We start from the raw sequence: 14,283 nt of genomic DNA on the forward strand, positions 1-14,283 counted from the left end.
CACCCGTGTCCCTTAACATATTTTACACACACCTAAAGATATAAATGTCTCCTCAATTTCTAACAGTATAGGACGGGGAAGAAGTTTGCTTACCTGAGCCTTTTTGTCCTCTGCTGCACACACACACTGGTTGCTCAGGACAGCTGAGTTGCTGGTACTGTGCTTTTTCTTAAATGGGAAGAAAAAATACAATGTTACATTTGTAAATGAAAAGGGAAAGCTGGACTTATGATTATGTTCCTCTCTGGTCAGCAAGCAGGAGAGGAGGCAGCAAGCATTAACTGCACCCTGTCCAAAAGATGGGGCTGCAGAAAAAAACCTGACCTCATTTCCAAGGAAGAGACCCATCTCAATTTCAGCAGAATCAATGTTACTAATAATTCAAGCCATCTGGAAAGCTACATAACCCACCATGACAAACAGGAGTGAAACATGAAAAAGATAGAACTCTCTGGACAGAAAGGCATCCCAATTGGTCCCTAGGTGAGGTTGGGACTGCACTCACACAAGCACAACTCTCTCCTATCACACGTCTTCCCAGTGTGAGTGAGGCTGCCTGCTCTCCAGCCCGCTGACCAGAGAATCTCATGTTCTCTGTCTGGAAGCAAGAAAAGCAGGCAGCAAAAGAATGTCCAAAATAAGGCTTAGCGCTCAAGTTAGGATAAGAGGAATTATAGTTGCTGTAGCACAGGTGGCTCACCTGTGTGCCTCCAGATGCTGCTGAACTAAAATTCCCACCACTCCTAGCCATTAGTCATGTTGGCTGGGGCTGATGGGAGTTGTGGTTCAGCAACATCTGGAGCCACACATTAGTCAGCCCTGGTTTACAGTATTAGCTGAAGGACTCTCCATGAAAGAAGGCCTCTGCAGTGGCCAAGGAATTAAGTTTGAATAGCTATGTTGAACTTTCACTATGGTCAAAAAATCTCAGAAGAGTTGGTCAGATGAGTTTTCCTGCCACTGATTAGATTTTGAGCAAAGGGCTTAGAAATGAAAGAGGAGTTTAACCATGAAGGCTTGGAGCATTTATTATTGCATTTATAAGATACACTTCAGTGTGAGACTCCCAGGGTGGTATACAATTTAAATAAGAAAAGAAAAAAACCTTCGTAAAAGCACAGGAGCAGTAGCTGGCACTGCCATCTGTGGGAGTAGGAGATAATTCTTTGATGCCCTGGTCTCCTGCTTGCTGATGAAGGAAAAATTAAAATTACCTGTGCAATAATAAGAAAAGCAGTTGGAAGGCTAAAATCAGAGGCAGGGAAAAGGAGAAGAAAATCCAAAGCAAACATTCTAATTTCTAAATAACAAGACCACCCAACAAACGGCAAACATAAGGCACCACCTTCTGACCTGCCTTGGTTTTTATTAGGATAAAATTGTGATATCCATTTGGCTCAGCAGGCATTATGTTAATAACAGCCAATTACAAGGAGGGAAAGCAGCAGCTTTCAGGAACATACTACCTACCTGTCTGTTTGAATGTGGAGAGTCTTTGGTTTTCATGCTTTCAAAACCAGACAATCTGGGGCGCCGGCTCATCTTGAGTGCAGCCAAATCCTTCATGATAGATTTCAAGGCCTCCTGTTCATCTGTAACAATAAATGAGGAATTCTTTTGAGCAGACAACTTTTGGATGGAGAGGGATCTTTCTTTCTTTCTTTCTTTCTTTCTTTCTTTCTTTCTTTCTTTCTTTCTTTCTTTCTGCTCTCAGTCCAATACACATCACACAAAGATGTTTTTACATTCCTTGCAAATACAGTGGTACCTCTGGATGCGAACGGGATCCGTTCCGAAGCCGTTTGCATCCTGAGTAAATTGTAACACATGACTGTGCGCAGGTTGCATTTCGCCGCTTCCGCGCCTGACGTCATTTTGAGCGTCTGCGCATGCGGCGAAACCCAGAAGTAACACGCTCAGTTACTTCCAGGTCGCCGTGGAGTGTAACCTGAAAACGCTCAACCCGAAGCATATTTAACTCGAGGCATGACTGTACACTAAACTACATTTACCTTTAAACATTTGTATCTCAAAAATAGTGAGACTGATTCAATATTACCCAACACTAGTTAGGGTCACTTTCCATTTCTTATGCTTATGGATCTATCCTAGCCTGTCTCTGCTTCCTCCTCTTCAGTACTGCCAAAATTTGCCTTTTCCTAACTATCTACTGGGGCACAACAAAGCACTTTGTTGTGCTTTCCCTAGAAAACACTACCTAGTCAGCCTTCCTTTGGCACTTTCTCCTTTTGATCAGTTCAGCAGGTACACGTGAAACTAACCTCTTTAACTTTCAACTCAGGTTTCCTCTTGCTTTTCACAACAACACTGAGGTCTTAAAGCTTTTCACCTCTCCATTCATGCCCCTATCTTCCCTTATTGTACTTCCACCCCTCCACTCAGTTAATCTATTTGTTGCTTTGTACCTTCTGGCAAGTCTACTTCCAAAGCCTGGAACAGTTCTCCCACTTCTCTACACATCAAGCTAAGGTCTTTTCTTTGTAAAGCCTTTCCAATACCATCATATTACCTCCTTTTCAAAACCTTTTAATGTGATATTATGACTCGCTGTCAGAACATTTTATCAAACGCTGCCTTCCACTGACTTTTTAGAGGCATTAAATGCTAAAGAATGGTAACAAGGTCACATCTTAGTTCCATGCAATCTGCAGTAAACAGTTGGCCATGTATATTAAATACTAGTCTGAGCATCTTCTCTTTTCGGCAAGAGCACATGGCTGCATTTTGCTTTTAAGCTAGACAATCTTTGCTTTGCATTGTCAGAACACCTGACATATAAATGGAGAGTCCTTAATGGTTCAATGAAAATGGATCCTTTTTACTCAATGTGGTATAGATTTCTCTCCTATGCTAACTCAACTAAACAGCCCACTAAACTCCCTGCTCTACAGACAAGTATGTGGAGAGGTTTTACTGAGAACTAAGTTGGCCCACCTTTTTCTTCTCATATGCAACAACTGAATGCGGCACTGCATTTTCTGTAGTTTACTGGGATTGAATTGGCTATTTTCTGTAGCTTATTGGGGGTTTTACCCTGCCTCTGCCACTGTATTTTATTTTTCTACTTTTACATGTCTTTTTATTTGCCACATCCATCATTTTTATTGTACAGTCATACTTTGGTCCTCGAACAGAATCCATTCCGGAAGTCTACTCGACTTCCGAAAATGGACAAAAACCAAGGCGCAGCTTCCGATTGGCTGCAGAAGCTTCCTGCACTCAACTGGAAGCAGTGAAAGCTGCGTCGGACATTTAGCTTCCAAAAAACATTTGCAAACCGGAATACTCACTTCTGGGTTTGCGGCATTCGGGAGCCAAAACATTCAAGTTGCAAGGCATTCCAGAACCAAGGTACAACTGTATTCTGTATGCTTATTCCACTAGAGATCTACAGCCACTGTGTCAATATCTTGTTTCATTAATTACAGGAAACCCTTCAAAATACTTATTCAATGGCCTGCTCATCCATTATCAAAGAATATACAGAGGCACTACAGTCATATAGTTAATTACATAGTCTGTGTCTCTTATGCATTCAATGATCCCTCTTCACAATAGTGATGATACAAGTCCCACCAAACTCAATGCAACTTATATCTGAATAATCACATATAGGATTGTGTGTTAGACTGCTTATTTGTCCGCTAGCAGGTACTAGAATAATGGTTATATAAGCAATCATATTAGCAGCCCAGTGTCAAAATAATTGTTTTGCAAATCCACCTGTTCAAGTAAACATCTCACAACTGCAGTATGGAATATAAATTAAGGGGTTTTGGTTTTGTTTTGCCAAAAAGTAATTGGGAAGTTAGAAAGTTTATTGGGTGGTGTGTTACAGTATGGTTACAGTGAAGCTGTGCTGGCAATTACATAAATAATGCCGCAAAAACAAGGTAGGTTCCCAGATCCCATTTTCATGTTCGGATTGGATTCCTCTTCACTGTCCAGTAAAGACATTAAGATCAAGAAGAGTAACCTGGTTAGTTATTGGTTTGTGGTGGGCTTTTTTTCAATGCTGGCACTGATGTTGTGAAATATATGCCCTGATTAAAAATGAGAGGTCCCACTGTATTGAAAAAAAACTTTTTACCCAGGCATTCCCTTGATCTCTCAACCAGTCCTATTTAATTTGCTATGCTGTTTTAATGTGATTGTTTTACTTCATATTTTAATTGAACTGTTTCACTGTGTATTTTAACAATTTTGCATTTTTATGGTGCATTTTAACAATGTTGCGCAATTGGTTTTTACATTTGTAAGCTGCTTATAGGCCTTATAACTATGTAAATAAATAAAGGGTACATTAGGCCAATAAGATCACACAGTGAACTTTAGGGTCAAGTGGGGACGTGAACCTGAGTGTGCCTAGCCCTAGTCCAACATTCTAAATACTACATCAAAGTGGTTCCTACAGTTCAGGGCAAAAGGCAGGCTTATTGTAAGAGGTCTTGCAAAAGTATATCATCAGAATATGTGATGTACCACCGAAGATGCACTATGCCAGGTGCTGCATAAATCAGAAGTGGGGACGTGAAGTAATATATTAGAGACATGCCAAAGGAGTGGCAACACTTAATGCAATCTCAATTATATCAAGTAGGCCCAAGGTTTTCACTGCTGCAGAGATGCAGATCTGTGGTCACAAACCATGAGTATTAACTCAAAAATGTATTCAGGACCATCCTCCTCCACAGAAAACAATTTAGCCTGCCCCAGCACGTGTTGAAAAAGGACCAGCTCTTTTTATACTCCTATAGTGCTGTCAATTGCTCAATGGCTGCAATTCTAGACCCACTTTTTATAAAGGGAGGGCTCAGACAGAATTCCAGTTAAAAAGCGAATTGCTTAATCTGCAATTAGTTATGTATCTAGTATCAAATTTCATGTTATCCCATTCCTGCCACCACTCATGTGTAGCTTTGATTTTTCTGTTACCAACTAGACTGGGGAGCTGTCCAACAGGCCAGAGAGCTTAATGTTTTTAGCAATGTGCTCTTCAATTTCTTCTTCATTCCTTGTTGTCAGTTTGTATTCCTTTTAGCGAAGTTTGTGTCCCTTCTTGTTCTCATTTGAACAAGACTGATATTTTCTGAAAAAAATCCTTATTACCTCTAATGGCTCCCTTGAGTTATCTCTCAGGTGGAAGATGAAGATGCCTACCCAGCTACCTTCATGCCTTCAGGAGATGATGTTTTGGTAGAGCACACCAGAAAGCATGGGAGCTGGACTCCCAGTCTCCTGGGAAGATTATTTACCACAGGGTTTTGGGGCGTTTACCGTTGTGTTTGTGTCTTCAAGGCAGTTAGTGTGAGACAAACTAAAGCATCTGCATTTGAAGTTGTTCTCCATGTCTACTCTTGCTCAGATGACCTCAATGAATTGGAACCTGTAATGTACTTTCAGCCAGATTAGCTTTAGATCACAGACAGAGAACAAATTAGATTTCTGAGCTTCTATACTGCAAAAAATCCATTATCTATGAAGTAAAATGCATTTCATCATACATGGTTTTGTCAGTAAAGCAATTTTCTACTATACAAAGGACCTGAATGTTCCCATCAATATACTATTAGAAACTGACATGACCAACTACAGGATTTTGTATTTTTAAAGTGAGTTTCTTTGTATATTATATAATCTTAATAAAACACAGTCATCCTAAGACTGAAACTATGTAAAGAAAAAAAAATGTTTGTTTTTAGGACAAGACTAAGCACTGCTGAGACAAGATCCCTCTATACCAGGGGTTGGCAAGCATGGGCCGGATCACTCCTCCGGAGATCCTGTGGGCTGGACCAGCACAGTGCGACACCAGAAATTGCTTCTGCGTGATCCCAGACACTGAAAATCGTGCCTGCGCAGAAGCTATTTTCGCTGTCTGGGCATGCGCAGAAGCAATTTCCGGCACCGCGGACATGCACAGATGCACGGGGATTCGCCGAGCAGGTGGCTTGGTTTGGGGGCGGCTCATGGGCCAGTTAAGTGACCCTCATGGGCTGCTTCCGGCCCATGGGCCTTAGGTTGCCAACCTCTGCTCTATACTGTATAATTAATCTTATGCTCCTCTACCACTCGCCTCCTACATGGCCAACATAAACTTTGCACTCCAATGCAAAAAATCATTATTTACAAAAAAACAAGAAACCTAGAACACAAGGTAATATGGCTGAACTGACTTTCTGGGGTGGGGGAAGGAACATTTAAAACAACATCTTGTTAAGACAGTGATGGACACAAATGCTTCTTTGTGCTTTCCTTATAATTGCTGGTCTACAATATTAACTTTCTGACCCATGAAAAGCTATACTCACCCACTCCTCTGTTTCATGTACAGCTACAATTAATGCCTGCACAGAAATCAAAGTATACCTTCCAAGGAAGTTTTGTTTGCTTTCTCTAGTAGGTCATTAGGGACATATTACATGTAACCTGACAAATGTCATGGATTCATTTTCATGTTTGTGACAATGAACAGATAATGCAGAAATGACTATAAATGAAGGTTTGGCAGTTGTTGAACAGTGTGGAGAGGCAGAATTTTGCAAGGTCTCCAGTAGGTCTGGGAGAAACAGTTCAGCTTTGTGCTGGAATGATGTTGTTCAGGAAATGCTTTTCATGTTTTAAAATCCACACTCCACTTTATATCATTGATAAAAAGGAACTGGTACATACAAGGAAAGCTACTGTGTTGTGTCAAATGTTTATTTTGGTTAACATTTAGAACTCAACATTTCTTCTTCAACAAGGATGCAAACTAACAAAGCTATAAACTAACAAGAGTAGAAACACTTCCAGAACTTTTGTAAAAACCGGAAGCCTGCAGACCAACTTGCTCAACTGAGCAATATTCATTTATTTGTCTTACAAGAATTCTGACACAGAAAAGTCAAGCTTTAAGGCACCTGGGAACCTCCTACAAAATAGACAGATGTAATTTCAAATGAATAAAATCCACAGATACATTAACTCTATGCTCCAATTCATGCAAGTTCCCTGTGTTCAATAGGACGTATTCCATGATATAGCAAAGTAGGGACAAGCTTTTATGATGTTATTTGAAGTGTAAATGCTTATGAGATGGGATCTTTATCTTGTGAACTGTCCTGATTATCTTCTGAACCACTCTGAAATCTTCAGATGAAGGGCAGTATATACATTTAATAAATCATCTTCATCATCATCACAAATCCTGTTTAAGTGAGAACCTGAATGACATAAACCAAATAGAGCTAGCAGTACTCAACTATGTCAAACAACTGTCACATCTTTATGCGAAAGTGAATCACATTCATGACAAGCATTATTTCTTTAAAATCACACTGTGCTATTTGTAAACAAGCTGTTGCTCTATAATAGACTAATCTTTATACAGTGGTACCTCCGTTTACGAACTTAATTCATTCCGGAGGTCTGTTCTTACCCTGAAACCATTCTTAACATGAGGCCCGGACCTCTGGCATGCAACTTCCACTCGCATCCTGGGGCAAAGTTTGCTTCCAGGAACACCTATTTCTGGGTTAGCAGAGCTCGTTACCCGAAGCGTTCACAAGGAAGATGGTTCGTAATGAGAGGTATTATTGTAGACTGTTAAGTTAAATAGACAGACTGGAAAAGTAGATGAGTAACTGGACAATCCTTAGTATATCTACTCAGAAGTAAATCTCAAGGAACGTATTCTGCAGTCAGTGTGCTTATGATTGTGACCTGAATCTCAACACTGTAGTGGAAAGTTAAATTTCTTTCTTGCAGAAAAAGGAATGCATTTGAGGTGCTGCTGACCCCTTTTATGTAATAAAGAATGACATTCTTAAACCCATGTTTCCAAACTTGGCTTTACCCATGGAAATAAATGCTTCTGACCTTGCAATGTATACTATGTTTTTAAACATTTAAGCCATTACAGAAAGTGCACTAAATTCCAATTTACTGGCAGAAATAGACTGTTAAAAATGTAATACTGAAGGACGGTGAGACATTAGAGGAAAACTAAGAAATACTGGAATCTAGCTTTGGATCTTGGAATAATTATAAATCTAAATCAATTATAGGATTAACTGTAAAGCTAATGAAAGTAATTAAAAATCCTGTTTGCTAATTTTTGTGAATATAGCTTAATATCATTTATCTTAATGTTAATGGATTCAACAACTCAGTCTAAAATGGAAGATAGCCAGATCTACTATATATTTTGGAAAGCTGTTTGTCTACTATGCTTTTGGACCTTGTAAGATATCCTTAAAATGGTTTCTGAGATTAAGAAGCAGGTTTTCATCTATGTTTGGCACCATTCTGAATCAAAATGGTGGACTGAAACTTTCAAACTGCACTGGTTTTAAATTCCACTGATGTTTTGTTTTCTTATAATTTCAAAGCAACACCAAGTACGAGGCTGCAAGTAGTTTATAAAGAAATGATATCATGGAAATCCCTGAAAATGACTGAAATGTTGAAAGAGGAAACTCAGCTGTTGAAATAAAAAACTGACACCTGTCATAGCTAGACAAGTAACTTTGTCTTTAGGGTTGATAAAAGGCAAGAAAATACAATTTAGTGCTCAACTCACTTTACTTCCTGTAATTTAACTATGTTTGTAGGTATTTTTTTCAAGATCTAAAAGTTATTTCTAAATTTCAGCACTGGCAATGCAGTTTGTCTACTTAAGGCTGTAGAAATAAGTTCTGCATACTGAGCGTATTTTCTACATTTCTCTCCAGGCCAATGTTGAATACTTTGGCTGAGAGGCTTCCATCTATTTTATCATGATTTTCTTCACAAATAGTTAAATAAAAAAATTAGGTTGTAGTCTTTTGAACATTAGTCACCTTCGGGGGAAATTAGTTTGGACCTCCTGCTTTCTTTAGTGAAGGTAAGCAAAATGGTTGCCATGGAAATACCTTTCTATTTCAGCAACTTTATTATTGGAACACTGATGTGTTTTACTTGCATGAATGAGTACTCCAACCATGTGTTTTATTATTTAAGCTTTTATATTACTCTTTTTTGCTATGTCTATAGCATTGTCAATGACCAAATAACATTATTGGGTACTCTGTTCGTGGAAGGTGCCTCCCACCAATTTTAGGTGATCCTCTTTCCTTCTTCAACACTATGCAACAGCCCATCAAATTCAGGAGGATACCACAGTCCTCAGGAAAGGTTTTGTTAAATTGTTTTTATTAAAGATTTTCTTTATAAGGGGCTAATAGGCTGTTGGAGAGGAGATTGGCCTAAAAAGTCACTTTCTGCCATCTTCTTCCAAGCCATTCCCCCCCCTAAATGGGGTCACTGAACTCTCAATCATATCAATCATTTGGGGTTGAGAAAAGCTAAACTGGGTTTTATTTACTTTTAACTGGAATTCATAATGAAACCAGATTTTTGGCATCTAGGCTTCTTCATAAAGAACTCAGAATGATTATTTGTTTATTTGTTTCCTCATTCAACAGCATGCATGAGAAATGATCCAATACAACATTCAATTATAATATATAGATGCCACTTTCTTATTAATAGATATGGTTGTATCCAATGAAGTAATCTTATTAGTGCAAGGACTTACTCTCCTTGCATCCCCTCCAAATTTGCTCTAGAGGGGAAACCCCCCCCCAAAACAGTGCATGGGTAGAAAAGTCCTGTTGAAATGGTGGGAATCTTTGTACTAACTGAGCAGCTTTGTTGTATACAGCCCACAGTGCAAAAATCCAAAATCTGTCAACATAAAAAATGCATATGGCCTGTCAGAGTTGATTACCCCTTCCATAAACCCAGAAGGTTTTATGTTGGGGTTGTTGTTCTTTAATAAAAAAAACTGAGTAAAAGTCTCTCTCTGTTCAAAGGGGGAGCATGAATGGGAGAAAACCGCAGTATTCCAATTATAGAACACAGCCTAACTTCTAACAGTTTCCAACTCCATATTTTGATTCCAATACTTGAGAATAAACTCAATGGTGCTCATTTCTAAGTAAATATACATAGATTCACCTTGTAATATACATCAAGCATGACGTTACCAGATCACTGTGGCTAGGCCATGGGTAGGCAAACTAAGGCCCAGGGCCCAGATCCGGCCTAATCGCTTTCTAAATCCGGCCTGCAGACGGTCCAGGAATCAGTGTGTTTTTACATGAGTAGAATGTGTCCTTTTATTTAAAATGCATCTCTGGGTTGTTCGTGGGGCCTGCCTGGTGTTTTCACATGAGTAGAACGTGTGCTTTTATTTAAAATGCATGTCTGGGTTATTTGTGGGGCATAGGCATTCGTTCATCTCCCCCCCCACAAAAAAAATAGTCTGCCCCCCAAGGTCTGAGGGACAGTGGACTGGCCCCTGCTGAAAAAGTTTGCTGACCCCTGGGCTAGACTAGCCCTGTCCTGGAACAGGCACAACAGGTGAACCAACTGAAGCCCTTTATCTTCCCATTTGTTGTTTTTTAACACACATACATACTTCAGCTTGCAATTTGATCTGGTTTTCTACTTCTTCTCTACTGTTTTCCCCCCTTGCTATAATTTTGTATGCTGTTACATTAGTTTGAAGATTTGTAAGCTGCCCTGCACTTTATTTTGAAGGGCAGGATATAAATTTAACAACTAACTAAAGTTCTGTTGCACTCTATGGGACGTAGATTGAACCTTTGGTCTCAATTTAGCAAGGCCTCCCTTGCATCCTTAATTATTTATTGTTTTATTTAAGATGATTAACAGAAAGACTAAGTAGCACCTGCAAGACCACACAGTTTATGAACTGAACAAAAAGCCCACATCTATGCCCAACTGTTTCCCAAATAAGCAAAATAGTTTGCCTCTTAAATTAAAATATTACAAAACCACCTAACAGCTATGAAAATGTAACTACATCCATAACCTAGATCAGGTTTTTGTCTCCAACTATGCAGACACAAAATTTTGCATTAGTTGAATGTTTGCGAGAGGAAAGCCCAACATGCAAGCTCCAAATGATCAAGGCACCAATATAACCAGATGTCATCACAGGAGCTCTGAATGATCTTAATTTAGGTTTTCCATATTGAAGGCATATTCACTGTAGATTTTAAAATCCCTTCAGTTGACAAAAGTACTTGCTTACAGATTTACTCACACACTAAAAAGCATGGTAAGTCCTCTTCATACTGTATTTTAGGTGAGCTTCCACTTTTCTACACACTTCTTATCAGTGAGTGGATCCATTTCTATGCCCAGCTAATAGGCACAGGACCAACACTACATGATTTATTACCTTCAATGTATTTTTCAAGTAGTGGTGGTGTCATCTATAACCTGTAGCTGAATCTGAACAAACACCTTGTATTATACCTGATGAAGTAATTTTAGGGCAATGCCAGCTTTGTTGGAAAATGCATGCTTCCTCATATTACAAAGAACTGATTTTCTGAAGGTTCCCTAGATTTTAAAACAGAGAGCATGTGTCACTCTCCCATAGCACATAACTCCCACCAGTTCATTCCTCTTTGGGTTCAGAGTGCATCCCAATTTTAGGTCACTGTAGCATTAGCCAACAGATTCAGTTTGCAAAACAGCCAAAGTATGCAAAACAGCCAAAGCTCAGAATCCAGCTAATTCACACAAACCACAACAAATTACATTATGCCAATCTCTGAGGAGTATCTCACTTAAAAGTATAACACTTCCAGCCTATACATCTACAAAGGAACAAAATTTAATAACTTTTGTGCTATTACCCCCTTTAATCATATACAATTTCACTAAAATGCAAACAAAGTGGACTAGAGCCTTTGAAGTACTTTTTCAAATACAATCTCCTCTCTCTCATTCACACAAACACATTTAGTGTGTTTCAAACTGTAGCATAGGGAGGTTAATACATACATGATTTTTGCAAGGCCAAAATTCAAGTTTCATCCATCCTGCAAGACACCCCAATCTGACTGAAAGTGTTATATGCCTTAGGCAACTCCTTTAACAAAATGAACAGCACATCCGCAACCTCTTCAGAACTCAAGATCTGCTGAGCTACCAACATTTTAAAAGTACTGTCTAGATTTTTCTCAACTTTATTGTTTCATCTCCTTGAAGTTCCTTCTCCTTACAATCAAGTGGTGTGTAGATTTTACGAAACAAATAAAGTGAAATAATGAATATATAAATAAATAAAACAGCAAAAACATAACAAGACATACTAAGCTACCCAATCCTTGCCAGGACAAACAGAGAAAAGAGTACACTACTATACTTTGCCTGTGATTGTCTCCTCAAGGCATTTCAACAACGGGTGCTTGCAAACCAAAAGTTTAGCTAGTTCAAGGATGGAGATAACCTGTTGCCCTCCAGCATCAGGAGAGCCACAGGTCCCGTTCCCGCACTACTGTTCTGGTGACAGTTTAACCCCCTATCACGTGGCCATTAACACAACCAGACCCCGCCAAATAGCAATGCTTAAATATAAGGTCAGTGCCTCTGGCTATAAGGTTGGTGGTTCGAGCTCACTCAGGGACGGGAGCAAGCAGGATGCCTGCTTTGCAAGGGGGTTGGACTAGATGACCCTCGGGGATCACTTCCCACTCTACGATTCCCCCCTCCTGCCAGGGAAAACCAAACAAACTGTGCCCGTCCTCCTTGCTACTCTGGAGATGATGCTACTCCTCTGGAGATGATGGATGGCGGCTAACAGATTGAGGCTGAATCCTGACAAGACAGAAGTACCGTTTTTGGGGAAAGGAGACGGACGGGTGTGGAGGACTCCCTGGTCCTGAATGGGGTAACTGTGCCCCTGAAGGACCAGGTGCGCAGCCTGGGAGTCATTCTGGACTCACTGCTGTCCATGGAGGCGCAGGTCAATTCTGTGTCCAGGGTGGCTGTCTATCAGCTCCATCTGGTACACAGGCTGAGACCCTACCTGCCCGCGGACTGTCTCGCCAGAGCGGTGCATGCTCTAGTTATCTCTCGCTTGGACTACTGCAATGCGCTCTATGTGGGGCTACCTTTGAAGGTGACCCAGAAACTACAACTAATCCAGAATGCGGCAGCTAGACTGGTGACTGGGAGCAGCCGCCGAAATCACATAACACCGGACTTGAAAGACCTACATTGGCTCCCAGTACATTCCCAAACACAATTCAAAGTGTTGGTGCTGACCTTTAAAGCCCTAAACGGCCTTGGTCCAGTATACCTGAAGGAGTGTCTCCACCTCCATCGTTCTGCCCAGACACTGAGGTCCAGCACCGAGGGACTTCTGGCGGTTCCCTCGCTGCGAGAAGCCAAGTTACAGGGAACCAGGCAGAGGGCCTTCTCAGTAGTGGCACCCTCCCTGTGGAACGCCCTCCCACCAGATGTCAAAGAGAAAAATAATTACCAAACTTTTAGAAGGCATCTTAAGGCAGCCCTGTTTAGGGAAGCTTTTAATGTTTAATGGGTTACTGCATTTTAGTGTTTTGTCGGAAGCCGCCCAGAGTGGCTGGGGAAACCCAGCCAGATGGGCGGGGTATAAATAATACATTATTATTATTATTATTAATATTATTATTATTATTATTATTCGAGTTTGACCGATTCCTTCCCACGGTATTACCTCCCCCCCAGCTGCCCGCGGTGCCCTCAACAGGAAAGCGCGCGCACCCTCAGCGAAGCATATTTAACCCCTCACATCACCCCATCCCTATTAAAGGCAGCCCCCTCCATCAGGGCTTCCTTGACGACGACTCCCCCCCCCACAACGCCGCCCTGACGTCAATACGTCGTCGGCCTGACGCCCGCAGCTCCCCTCACAACGGCCACCGGCCGAGTTCCCTCACCCATCTTGGCGGCCGGTTGGGGAGGGGGCGGGGGAAGCGCCTCTGGGGATGTGGGCGCCGTCAGCCGGTCGCCCCCCGCCGCCCGCTCTTCCTTCGCTCCGTCTTTCCCCTCCGCGCCGCGCCGCTTCCTTTTCCTCCCCTCACAGCAGCCGCCTCCGCCTCCGCCTCCGCCGCCTCATTCCAAGGCTTGGGCCTCAGGTGCCCACTTCGGCCAAGTCCTTCCGAAGGCCGCGGGCGGACGGGCAGGCAAGGCAGCGGCTCCTCCTCCTCCTCCCGCGCCCGTCTTCCGTCGGTCTGTTCGACTTCTTCCTTCGGCGACGCAAAGACTCCCCTCTCGGCGCGGAGGTTCTGAGGCAAAGCCTCGTAACCGCTCGCGCATGCGCGCTGCCTTGGCTTGAAACACGCGCGCGCGCGCTCACAAAAGCGCCCACCCCCGAAACGGTTTTTTTATCTCCCTGTCCCTCAGAGAAGGCAGGAAGCGCGCGTGCGCATTGGC

At 41.6% G+C, this 14,283-nt stretch overlaps 1 protein-coding gene across 1 annotated transcript in view; it reads right to left on the reverse strand.

Moving 5' to 3' along the window:
• Positions 1-14,283, reverse strand: part of MAP3K3 (mitogen-activated protein kinase kinase kinase 3) — a 37,242-nt gene extending 22,959 nt beyond the window's left edge. The window contains exons 1-3 of the mRNA XM_081166379.1: positions 13,788-14,283; positions 1,471-1,592; positions 94-168 (exon numbers count right to left, since the gene is read on the reverse strand). Coding sequence (XP_081022505.1) covers positions 94-168; positions 1,471-1,592; positions 13,788-13,791 — 201 coding nt within the window. The 5' untranslated portion in view covers positions 13,792-14,283. The remainder of the gene's footprint in view (positions 1-93; positions 169-1,470; positions 1,593-13,787) is intronic.

The sequence above is a fragment of the Podarcis bocagei genome (assembly GCF_964188305.1).
Source record: "Podarcis bocagei genome assembly, chromosome: 13".
NCBI lineage: Eukaryota > Metazoa > Chordata > Lepidosauria > Squamata > Lacertidae > Podarcis > Podarcis bocagei.